The 12,391-nt window shown below is 45.0% G+C and overlaps 1 protein-coding gene across 1 annotated transcript in view; it reads right to left on the bottom strand.

The window, feature by feature from the left end:
* Positions 1–223: 223 nt before the first annotated feature.
* Positions 224–12,391, bottom strand: part of llgl1 (LLGL scribble cell polarity complex component 1) — a 31,108-nt gene continuing 18,940 nt past the window's right edge. Inside the window, exons 9-24 of the mRNA XM_034593386.1 lie at positions 12,024–12,178; positions 11,514–11,734; positions 10,276–10,343; positions 9,529–9,703; positions 7,571–7,675; positions 6,740–7,032; positions 6,476–6,626; positions 6,260–6,398; positions 5,847–6,160; positions 5,527–5,718; positions 5,382–5,454; positions 4,977–5,091; positions 4,238–4,302; positions 3,457–3,592; positions 3,285–3,367; positions 224–2,397 (exon numbers count right to left, since the gene is read on the bottom strand). Of these exons, the coding sequence (XP_034449277.1) occupies positions 3,289–3,367; positions 3,457–3,592; positions 4,238–4,302; positions 4,977–5,091; positions 5,382–5,454; positions 5,527–5,718; positions 5,847–6,160; positions 6,260–6,398; positions 6,476–6,626; positions 6,740–7,032; positions 7,571–7,675; positions 9,529–9,703; positions 10,276–10,343; positions 11,514–11,734; positions 12,024–12,178 (2,281 nt within the window). The 3' untranslated portion in view covers positions 224–2,397; positions 3,285–3,288. The remainder of the gene's footprint in view (positions 2,398–3,284; positions 3,368–3,456; positions 3,593–4,237; positions 4,303–4,976; positions 5,092–5,381; positions 5,455–5,526; positions 5,719–5,846; positions 6,161–6,259; positions 6,399–6,475; positions 6,627–6,739; positions 7,033–7,570; positions 7,676–9,528; positions 9,704–10,275; positions 10,344–11,513; positions 11,735–12,023; positions 12,179–12,391) is intronic.

The following is a 12,391-nucleotide window of genomic DNA, read 5'->3' as shown; positions in this document are numbered from 1 at the left end:
CCTGTGACCTTTCGCCACCAGAATCTAATTAGTTCATCTTTAAGTCTAAGTTAAGGTTTGTGACAAATGTGAAAGGATTCCTTCAAAGTGTTTCTGAGATATCGTATTCGTTTCCTGCCTTTATGCTAAGCTAAGCAGCTGCACAGGCTGTCTGTAATATGAGAGACATCGAGCCACAACCATCATGTAAAATTATCAAGTAAAAAATAAAATATCCAAATGAGAGAGTAAATAATTTTATTAACATTCACAATTTTTCATCAGCAGAAAAAAAAAAAGCTAAATGACCTGATTAAAATCCTACACACGAAACTGAATCACAAAGTAGAAACAAACGAATCGTAATTGTGGAGTTAAAGGTAAATCGTGCCAGCTGGAGCATGAAAGGGTTAATTATTCAACCAGAACACCAAACAAACAAAAAAAAGAAACTAACACGAGAGTAAAAAAGAAGCGTGAACATGATTCCTACCTGTTGAGCTACATTAGTAGTGAGGTCCCTTTTTTACGTTTTACACAAGGTGATGGAGAAGCTAGAAGAACCGAGCGGTTTTACTATCGTCGGCTCGTATTAAACCTGTCTTTAGCAGAACTAGATATAGATACTGGATCAGTTTTTTGTTTTAATTAATACAGTGAATTCTTTAAAAAAGTGGTGGTGAACTTAAAAAGTCTGTGTCTAGCCAATATTACCCAGAATGCACCCGTTCACAGACAGAAACATCCCACTCCTCTTTCAGACTGACTTTGCTTCCCTTGCCACACGTGCCGAGTCCAAACATTCAGGGGAGGAAGGAGCTCGGATTTCGTCTTCCAAACAAGGATTTGATTTAAACATCGGATCTATTGGCAAACAACTGATTATTATTTTCCGTTTCAAGTTTTTCATCTGTGTTTATTTACGGTTTTAGTGTAGCTTACATTGAGCCCTTCATATCGACAGAGGGAGAGGGTCCTCATCAGTCCGCCATGTTCTGTCCCACGTTTCTACAGGAGCCCAGAAGGGACAAAGCAAACCTCTAGAAACAAACTAACTCTTCAGGCCGTCACTTATTCCGTAACTTCAGATCACACCGTCCGTTTGTAAAACTGCCAGCGACGTCACATTAAAGAGCAGCCAGATGTTCCACTGAGGCTGCAGCTGTGTCGTACCATAAAACATCGAACCGGCCACCTCTTCCTCACATTGCACCGACCAATCAGAATATAACAAATTTAAAAAGGTAGTTGAGAGAAACCAAGAATCTGTTTTGAAACTTAAGACCGTTAATTTAGTAAAAGGGAAATTTTCAACATGTTTCAAAGTATAATTTCACCTGAATCTGCTCTAGTCCTAAATACCAAGAACACCTTCACTTCCCTCCTCTGCTGGTTCCCTTTGTCATTGCTGTCAGTTCTTTCTTCTTGTGCCCCCCAACTCTATATTTCTTTCTTTACATCTTTACCTTCTCCAAAAGCCATAAAAACATATTTAACAGTGTAAATCTTTGCAAAAACCCCTTCAGATTGTTTTTCTTCAGTACCGAGAGACGAGGCAGAGCCTGTTAAAACCTGGGGAGAAAATGTGCTTGTGTGCGACGTCCGGTTTGAACCAGAAACAGCTGATTTATGCTCCACCTCCTCTCTGGGTGAAGGCAACTCAACTGCCCTTACTGGCACCGTAGAGGGGGGGGAAGAATAGAAATGCTACAACTTTCAATACTCTAATATTCAAAATACTTCATTGCTAGTCTTGATCTCTGTGAAACGCTACAACTCTCCCTCTTTCAGTCTCTGCTGGACATCTTCAGGTCATCAGCAGCCTGCAGAACAGTCCTTCACTTCCACTAGTGTGCACGAGGAATCGACAGTTCCATCTGTGGGAGAAACTCAGACCGAGCCGAGCACGCCACAAAACTCTGGATAGAAAAATAACAACATGGAAACGTTTTCCGTTAAAGTCTCTTTCCTGGAAGGCGGAGCTACAGTCATTGAGCGAGACTGCCTCCACCGGCTGGAAGCATCCAGGGGAAAGGCCGAGGAGGAATAATCACACAGGGCGTCAAGATGGACGACAGAAAGTTCAGCCTGTAGTTCATGAAATGAGAATCATCACGTCCAAGTCTGTCCGGAACCAGGCGATCCTCAGCTGGACCTTCATTGTCTCCGGTGATTTCATGTTTCCAAAGTGGTTAGAGAAGAAGAAGATTTGAGTTCCCTCCGGTAGAAGAAGCCAAACCGAGTCTTCAACATTGAGTCGTTTGTCCATGGTGAGGCTTTCCTCTCAGTCCGTGCCGGGCAGAAGAGTGCAGAGTGCGGGCGGGGGGGGGGCTCCACAGTGGGCTGATGGGAGACGTCTGTGGTGCAGCACGGAAATCTGCTCCATTCACACGCCACTTGTGCCCCTTCCTGTCAATACTTCAACAAGAATCAGAGGATGAAATAAATAAAAACATTAAAACACACAAGAAGCTTGTTTCAAAGACGACATGAAGTCCACAATGTTCTTTAGTAAAAGGAATATTTATATATAAATTAAGCAAATGGTTAGTGTATTATCTGTATTTTCAGATTCCACCACTTGGGGGTAGCAGAGGTATAAAAAAGTGAAGCAAAGCAGTGTTTACAAATACAACAGGAGACGAGTGAGATGTCAACAACCTCCTGATTCATTGCCCCTGTGAGCACAGACTAATGACACCAGATGGATGAGTGCAATAAGTGCAGAGGAGCTAAAAGACTCCAGCACGTCAGCACATGTAAAGATTCACTTCTTCACTCGATGTAATGATAGATGTGTGTTTGGTTGTGGGAGGAACTTTCCAGAGGACACACGTGTTAGTTAAACATGTATAAAAGCTGTGCAGAGAAGATAATGGTGCCTGATCTACAGCGAAGGTCGAGCACAAATCAGATAAGACTTAAATGTGAAGGAATAAAGAAGTTAAAGCTGGTCCAGCTCCATGTACAGTACAAAGAGTGAAAACTAATTTCCAGAGCTACGTTAAGAAACAGTGAAAAGCACACGAGTGTTTTCAGTTTCCCTCAGTGGAAACGATTTCAGCTCCACAAACTGGTCGGGGAAAAAAAACCAGTGGACGGCTTGTTGTTGGAATGCAGAGCTCAGACAGAACAAGGCTTTGAAGTTTCCACACTCTGGACCAGCTCCATTAGAAACAGGTGTGTGTGTGTGCATGTGTGCATGTGTGTGTGTGTGTGTGTGTGCGTGTGTCTACTCAGACTCACACACAGGAGAAATATGAGTCTACATTAAAGTAACTGTAACCAGGATCTTCGTTTCTTACGTGTTCAGTTGATGAGGATGCCAGTCGAGTGTCCCTCCTCCTCTTTAATGTTCTTCAGGTTGTTCTCTGCCTCGTCCACAGTGCTGCAGGACACACACACAAACCACAAAGTCATTGACAGGATCAGATCAGTGGGAGCTGTGCACTGATTCATACAAGTGTGTAAACCCACGTTAGGAAATCCCTGACGTCCTCCACGGTGAGCTCTCCGGTGGAGTCGAGGGTGAGGTCGGCGCAGCTGAGGGGGGAGTCCAGCGGGGTGTCCAGGTTGGGAGAGGACAGGGAACTCGGAAGCTCCTCTGTTTGTCCTGTGAGGTGGAAACCCAGAGAGTCAGGGGCGGAAGTAGGTTTCTGCATCAGACCTCAACGATAAAGTTAAATAAAACTGTGTCAAATATCTTTAAGAGTAAAAAAAAGAAGGGGAACATTACAAAACGGAGGCTGGTTCGAGATTCACTGTTAAATTAGAAGTGAAAGAGCTTCTTCGAATATTTACCATGAAAAAAGAAATCAAATATACTTCTCATGAAGTCTGTCAAATCTGTTTTGTCTCCTAAACTATTTTTAAGGTGCATGACAGCAAAACAATTAAAAACAAAAAACATTACAATGTTGTGACAGACTCGGCTCTGGTCACCACAACAACCAGCGTTTCCTGTCAGCGAGGGGGGGGGGTGCTGGGCAGGAGAGGCAACTGGGGCATACTGAATGGTTACTATGGAGACCAGAGGGGAACCCCTGCAACGCCTGGTTGGGGTTTAAGAGGTTCAGAGAGGGAGAGAGAGAGAGAGAGTGATGAAGGGGGAGAATAACAAAGGGGAGAGAAATACAAAGAAGACAGAAAAGCGAGGCTGTGTGTGTGTGTGTGTGTGCGTGCGTGCGTGCGTGCGTGCGTGCGTGCGTGCGTGCGTGCGTGCGTGCGTGCGTGCGTGCGTGCGTGCGTGCGTACCTACCCTCAGCCTGACTCATCTGGTTCTTGTGGGTTCCGTTGGCTTGCGGCTGCGTCGTCATACCATCGCTGAGGAGACACATGAACACACACCATTTACTTTGGCAGTAGACGGAGCACCGATGGAGCAATAACAGAGAAAGTATCATTTCTTTGGTTTTACATGCAGCCTCACGCTGGTCGTGGCCCCAGAGAAAACACTGTGAACAATAGGTTTGTCAGCTCCAGCTGTGGGGTCCAGGGACCACCGAGGCTCTGTGACAGGCCTTAGATGCAGTTTTCTGCATTAAACGGTTGGAAACTCTGATCTGATCTTCATCTAATCCACAAGTATAAACAAATATAAAATGCTAAAGCTCACTGTGCACAAAATATTATAATCTCATGTCTTTATCGAATACATTTCTTGAACATTCAAAGTGCTGGAGGATAAAAATAAGTGAACCCTTGGAACCTTTAGTTGTATTTTTTCTTTTGGCAGCATTCACACTTTCTGTAGCTGCAAAGCTGCTCGAAGATCAGGAGGAATTTTGGATCATTCTTCCGACAGATCTGCTTCAGCTCAGACAGATTCTTAGGGAGTTTGATATTAACATTTTTCTTGAGCACATCTACAGTCTGGGTTTTTAAATTATGACATTAGGGTTATGTATCTGGAAGTGAAGTAGAAAAGCATCTAAATTCAATCTGCACTAATGGAAACTGTGCCTCTTAACATATAAGGGGTTGTTTGTGTGTGTTACCAGGCAAGTGTGGCTTCTAGTGATCGATCCAGCTGAACGGAGAAGAGCGGCTCAGTGACGACCTTCGCAGACAGTGAGAACCTCTCGTACTCTGAGGGAGAGATCAGGTAGAAGCCTGAGGGGAACAACACACAAACAACAATTAGGCAATTATGACTTGAACCTGAGAACTGTAAACATGTGCAAGTTATCCTGGACAGAGACACTAGTGTTGACTTTTTTTTATAAAACAAACAGCTCTATTCATCTCTCCTGTATTTGGGATGAAGGCAGAAGTCTCAGAAGCCGAAATCTCAGTCTTGCTTTAAAATGAAACTGTCATCGTCTCTGTCCTTTTTGTTTCACAGAATTTAAATATGAAAGTGAAATCTTGTGACTGCCAGTTTCACTTTTCCTTCTACTCACCCTGTCCATTCTTGGTGAAGACACAGGATGCAATACCACTGATGTCTTCTTTGCGGATGCAGTCGTAACGAACCTAAGAAACATAAAGTGCATCATTAAAACTGCAGCTACTATACAAAAAGAATCAAAGTCAAGCTGAACCCACCTGTGGTCGAAGGGCCGGGATGTTAAAGAGGTGCATGTCTCCCATGTTGGTGAGACACACCAGTGTGTGTTCGCTGTAGTCTTCCTGAGTCGTGGAGCTGAAGACCACCAGGGCCACCTTCCTCACCCGACAGCCTTCATGCGCCGTCAGCTTGAACTTGGTCTTGGCGCTCACCTTGGGGAGAGAGAACACCTGGAGGCAGAGACAGACGAGACATCATTGGTTTCCATTGGAACAGAACTGTCTTTAGAAAACCAATGAAACAACACAAACACAATATGTCTTGTATACAAATGTAAAAAGTGTTTTTCGGCCTCCACCTTGAGCTGTTCCTCTGATGCAATGAGGACAGAGTGAGCGTTGGTCATATCCGGCGCGATGGAGAGGTCCTGGGAGGCTTCGTATGGGTCCGGTAACGGTTTCCCCCGGCCGTCCAACACGCAGATCGACACCACAGGGGCCCTGTGCATCAGCTGAATCTCTTTGCCCAGCAGCGCCTCCACGCACACGCTGCCCTCGCTCGCACCACCCCGCTCACACGCACGTCCCGAGCCAATGCCGGGGACCTCCAGAGCGTAGGCGTACACACTGCCCGAGTTGGTGCCCGCCCAAAGTGTGGGGCCGTGGTGTGTACCTGGTGTAAGAGGCAGAAGAAACCAAATGAATCAGGGCTGCATTATCAGACTGAGAGTTCTACAACCAGTCCACACTCCTGACCAGTAAATAAACACACCATCACGCAGGAAGGTGTCGGCGAAGCAAAGACATCGGACGACCCCAGACAGCGAGTCGTCTGCTGACCGGGGCTCAATCCTTCGCTGTATAGGAGCCATTTCCTCCTGCTCGGCTAAAGCAGCGTTAGCCTCTTGCACCTGCACATAACAGTCGTTAAAGTCAGGAAATGATTCAGTCTGTTTGCTCTCTGCATTGACCTCTAATGACCATTCACCTTGCTGGTGGGTGTGGTGATTGGGCGTTTCTTCCCCGACACCCTGCTCTTGCGAATGCGTCTAAAGCTTTGCCGTAATGATTTCTTTAAGGACTTGACTCTGGACAGTGGGCCCTCCATCGCCAAGGAGTCATTAGGGTGCAGGGTGCACCTAGGGGAGCATGAAGAGAAAGAGAATGTAAAGAAAAGAGGTAACAGATTGAGTATGAATTCTGAAACATCCTTTATTTGAAGAATAGATATTAACATCCCGAGCTGCCTAACCTGGCCAGCACAGCGTTTCGTCTGTGGTAGTCAAACAAGCCAAACCCATGACTTGTCCCAAAGGAGATCAGGTTCCACTCGGCATGCAGCGCCACCGCTGTGACTGAGGCCGGGGGCAGACACTGCACCAGCACCAGAGGCTGGAAGCCTGGGGGGAAGGGGGCGGGTTTGAGGCGCGGCTCCAGCCTGTCGTGGCCCTTCCAGGTGAAGCCCTCCCGGTCCTGAAGCAGATCGACCACCGACACGTCCACGAAGTGGTCCGAGGGCTCGTCGCTCAAACCCATCACTATCACCTGCAGACATGGAAGAAGCAAAGAATCATCTGGGCTCATTCAGTTCTTGTAAATGAGTGACAATAGTAATGATGCAGTTTTTCAAAACACTCCAAAAAGTGAAACTTGAGAGCTCCATTTCTTTGTTGTACCGTGAGCTGCAGTATTTACAGAACGCACCTTTTAAGTGCAGCAGAGTCTGAACATTCAATTACGTGTGTTTTCTAAATATCAGTATTCGTCATCTCCAAAAGACGAAAGCTATTGTTTTCAGATCATCTGAACTTTCCTCTAACAGCAGCATCAGTCCTCCTGTCAAACTTTGAACTGTGCACATCTCACACCTCAGGGGCCATCATCATCTACTGAGCAGATTGAGGCTTTCAAATAGATACAAATGTTTACCAAACTAAAGATTTTCTTGTTGTTCTGGCATCCAGGGCAAACAACACATTTTGAATTGACCTCAGAATAATACGTAAACATTCTATTGTGTGATGCATCAAACCAAAACACAGAGCTCAGTGTGTTTACATGTTATTGAATGTGCTTCTAGTACCTGTCCAGCAGTTCCAGCCACCACCAGCTTGTTGCTGTATTTGCACATACTGATCTTCTGGATGCCGAGTCGGGGGTCATCGCTGTACGGGTCGAAACAGCCCACCTGCACACATTTATTGGGGCCACATGTTAAAAGAAAAACAGGCACAGGCTTGTGTTTTAGGTGAATCAACATTTGTTTGTCAGTTTGAAACACTAGATGTGCATAAGGGGGGGGGGGGGGGGTGATGCAGTAACACCAAGCCACCTGCTGTTGATGTTACTGCAGCTACTTCAGCACCAGTAAGATGCCAACGACTTCTGAGGCTCATGATCTGCAGCCAGTTGTGTTACAGCGGAATAAACAACTTGCAAATTTAATGCCCGAAACCAAAAACTGTGAAATAACATCTCTCACGTGCATTTGAGCAGAAAAGGTGGCAGCTGCTGATTCGTTACTGATGGCGCTGATGCACGATTTCCACTAAACTCTTCACCCCTTCAGCTTTTCCCACCAGCGCTTGTAAAACAGTGTCTCACTCGGAATAATTATCCGAATAGGCCATAAACTAATTCAGTTAAAAGGCACAGATCAACGTCAATGCCCTTCTGAGGCTCAGCTCGTCCTCCCTCTGCAGCAGCTCCTCTGCTCTTAATCGCTGCCAAATGCCAGGACAATCCCCCGTTTCCCCCTCGTACGTACTCAGCAAAACATGTGCATCAATCTGTCTCGCTCGCTCACACACAGTAGGAATTCCAACAGAATCCCCTCTCTCGCACTGGAGCTGTGTCTTGGCAAAACAAGGAGTAGGAGAAGTTGGTCACTCACACACACACACACACACACACACACACACACACACACACACACACACACACACACACACACACACACACACACACACACACACACACACACACACACACAGAGCGAGAGAGAGAACGAGTGGGCTGATTGGTCTGGTTTTCATTATAGAGTAGAAAAAAAGAGAAAGGCTCCTCATCCCATATGAGGGCCACATTCCTGAACATGCAGCTCTGTTACCACAGGATACATGTGGAAAGGTGGACTGGGGGGTGAATAGAAAGAAAAGAATTGAGTTAATGGAATGGGAAAATAGGCTTAAGAGGTGTGGACACTATTTCTTTTTTTTTTTACTGTTAAATGCATCACTCAGGATGAACGTCTCTGTTTAAATCCATGAATGATCCCAGATAATTTAAATTTATCATCCAAACACTAACATTTCCAACTGCAGAGCCAGCTCATTTAAATATTCATTGAGTTTCTGCTTCATGACCCATTTTCATTTTCTGTCACCGTCTCCATCCAGATTCACCCCACGTCATGTTTGTGCTCCGCGACGCTGAATCACTTCATTTCACTGTAATTCTGCACAGAAAATAAACCGTTAAAACCGAATCTGACTGCGGTTCCTTCAGAGTCAAGTTTTAATAGCAGGAACAATGGGGTGGGTCTGTCTGAAAACTATGAAAGCATCCAGATGGGAAAATTAGGCCACAGATGTTCTATAACAGGACTGAGTGTGTGTATAAAAAACACACTGATTGTATTCTCACAGCCTGTAAAACAACGCTGAGCCTGATCTCGGAGAAAAGACTTTAATTCTCTTAAACTGCGGTTACGCCTGATGGATCGGTCATTCCACACGCCAACTTTGACGTCTTCCCAACTCCTTTCCCTTTTATTCTCGCGCTTGAGGAGCAAGTAACTACAGTCCTCTCAAGTGACGCCACCGGAAAACGACAAAGAAGAAGAAACACAAACAGTGCTGCTCCGACCAAGTTAAGAAAGTTGGAAGATAAGCAACCAGCCAAATCTGATGCTCGGCACCAGATGAAGTGACGTCATTGCTCACGCACGCTGTCACACACAATGACTGGGATGGCGAGCATAACCTAGACTCTATCCTAACTTCCTTTAGCCTCTTCTCATGCCGACTCCTCAGTTCTCACCTTCTTGAAGGGAGGCCACTCCTCCTCCTGCTGCATGTCCGGGTCACTTCCTGGGTCCTGGGGGTCGTCACAGGGGTAACAGTCCGTGTGGAAGACGTTGGCGGTGCTGAGTTTGTACAGCGGCGTGAGAGCAACGCCCGAGGCATCCCAGAAGCGAACAGTGCCGTCCTCATGTCTGTCAACACACAATATTATAAAATGCAGATACTCATTATTATATATCCAATTTAACTCATTTGATTTGTCCTCCTGATTTCACCCAATTTTCACTTAATTTATGAGTTTTCTTTGAACTGTGATGTTTCCTCAAAGTTTCGATTAAACCAGATGTTTCCTTCCTCTCTGTGTTGTTTATTTTTGCATTCTTTGCCTGCGCCAAACATCTGTAGTTAGCAAAATGCTGGCAATTATCACACGGTTTTGTTAATATCATGGCTATGCTGCAAATTTCTGGCAAGTCACATGAAGATCTAGATCTATCCAGTATTTTCATGTGGGTCGGATCAGAAATGAAAAACAAAGCATCTCCCTGCAGATGACACTTATTAGAAAGCATTAGATTTGTGCCAGAGATGTGTCATGACAGAAAAAAAAAAAGGAAAACTAGAAGCACCTGCAGTGTGGACGTAGCCTCTGTGTGTGTGTGTGTGTGTGTGTGTGTGTGTGTGTGTGTGTGTGTGTGTGTGTGTGTGTGTGTGTGTGTGTGTGTGTGTGTGTGTGTGTGTGTGTGTGTGTGTGTGTGTGTACCCTGTCAACAGCAGCTCTTGTTGTTTGGGCGGGGGTGCCAGGTTTTTCCCTCCACATATGGGCCAACTCTGCACAAACAAAGATTAGAGAAAAAGTCATTATATTTTAAAAAAGCTGCAGGAACTGAACTGAAGTTTAAAACTGAAAAACAACATATTACTGTGGCTTTTCCATTTCACCATCAAAACCTACTGGCCTTGACTCATGGGCAGAGCCACATGTATGAGCATGTGAACTCAGAGATGCACAACTGTTGACATCCTCCTGCTATAGTGCCAGCGGCTCTGGTTTGGCCTCCGACACCGACAGAGGCAGCCATGATTTACAAGCATACCAGCTGTGTGTGTGTGTGTGTGTGTGTGTGTGTGTGTGTGTTGGTTTAATGTGCCACTGATCAAACAGCTGATCTGAGCTGCAAAGCCTTTAACTGCCAACACCTGCTCCCAAAGTTCGCACAGCACCAGTGGACTGATGGTCACACTTCTGTTGGTTTCCTCGGAGCTGCCAAGCTGCCAGTGAACTCAAACAAACAAGCACCATGAATAATAACATCCACTCAGTGTAATACCTTCACTCGGATCGGTTACACTTATTATCCATTTATACTCAAGCTCGGCCAATTTGGATTTTCACGGGCCAATACCAATATTAGGGAGTTAGATACAGATATTTGCCTTTTTTTTTTTATTATTCTGCAAAGATTCTCAAGATTACGTTATCAAACGAAATGTAACTGAGGCTTGATATCGACTTTATAAAATAAGTAAATCGGAAAGAAAACACAAATACAACCCAATAGTTATAACTTTAAACCAGGTCTTTAAATCTAAAAATAAACAAATCTTCCAACTTCCACAGTCTAAAAATTGTGTATTTGCATTTCTGCATTTAAGTATTAATAGTATCTAATAAAAAATTTACAAGATCTGAAATTGGCCTTACTCAGGATATTCTGGGATTAACACAAAACCATTGGTCAAAGCTTTACTTGAGAAAATAGTTTAGGAGCATGAATCTGATTATTTCCATGTTTTTAGGGAGAACTGACAGCTTTATAGTCATGAGTCGGACCAAACCCATCTTCTATCTTTGCCCTGATTTTGATTTCAGTTACACAAACAGTAGATTAAGTTTCTTGACTGTATGTATATGTTTTCTAAGTGACAGACAGAGATGTTGCTGCTTTAATGCAGGTTTCCATTTGTACTGTACTGTGCACATCTCAGTGGTCTCCTCACCCTGTTTGTGTGTAGCGAGCCCTGCTGTGCTTTGCCTGCGTTGACCAGCCGTTCCCACAGTTTAGGAGGAACACTGGAGATGTGACAGGAGCAGGTGATGGCGGACGAGTGGAGAGGAGCTAGGTAGGGAGTCGGCAGAGTGGGCCACCCGGGGGTCTGGAGGTCGATGACAACCAGCTCCTCTTCTAGTAACACGACCACTGCCGAGGGGTCATCACACTCTGAAAGAAGGAGAGACGAGATAGAATAAAGCTGCTTTCAGACATTCTCTCAGGAGGAGGTGCATGAGTGAGAGGCTTTGGATTTTCTGCAGAAACTCAGGAGAATCCGATGTGAGAACTCAGCAATAATAACAATGCAGAGGATTTATTACGGTTATGAAAGCGTCTGTGCAGAAAACCTCCCGCTGCGTTGTGCATGTGTGAAAAGCAAACAGACTCTACTGACTTTAAGAGTGTTGATGTTCAAGAATCCATGGATACACATCATTCGTGTCTGCCAGGTTCTCACCTTTCTCCTGCTCGGTGTTGTGAACAGTGAAGAAGTCAATGACTCGGGATGTGAAGTCGAAAGTGACGTGGTCTTTGTCCTGCTGGATGGTCAGGCAGTGGCGGTCGCCATAGCTGGCTCTGGGCATCCCCCCACTGTACAACAGCACCGGAGAACTGGAGACACACAGGAGGTTTAAAGTATTTTATTTATGTTCATTTTATCCATAATCTGGGACAACACTGCAAGACGATGAGTGGGGAATCAACAGATACAAAAAAAACTGGGTTAAGTGCAAATAATAAAAGTTCACTCTTTTTTTCCTTACTTGAGTAATCAACACCAATTTTCTCCCAATTTCTCACTTCAACTAAACTAAAGAAAATAGA

The sequence above is a fragment of the Hippoglossus hippoglossus genome, chromosome 8, assembly GCF_009819705.1.
Source record: "Hippoglossus hippoglossus isolate fHipHip1 chromosome 8, fHipHip1.pri, whole genome shotgun sequence".
NCBI classification, from domain to species: Eukaryota; Metazoa; Chordata; class Actinopteri; order Pleuronectiformes; family Pleuronectidae; genus Hippoglossus; species Hippoglossus hippoglossus.
Note: the sequence above shows the minus strand (reverse complement) of the source record. Positions and strands in the feature narration are given on the sequence as shown.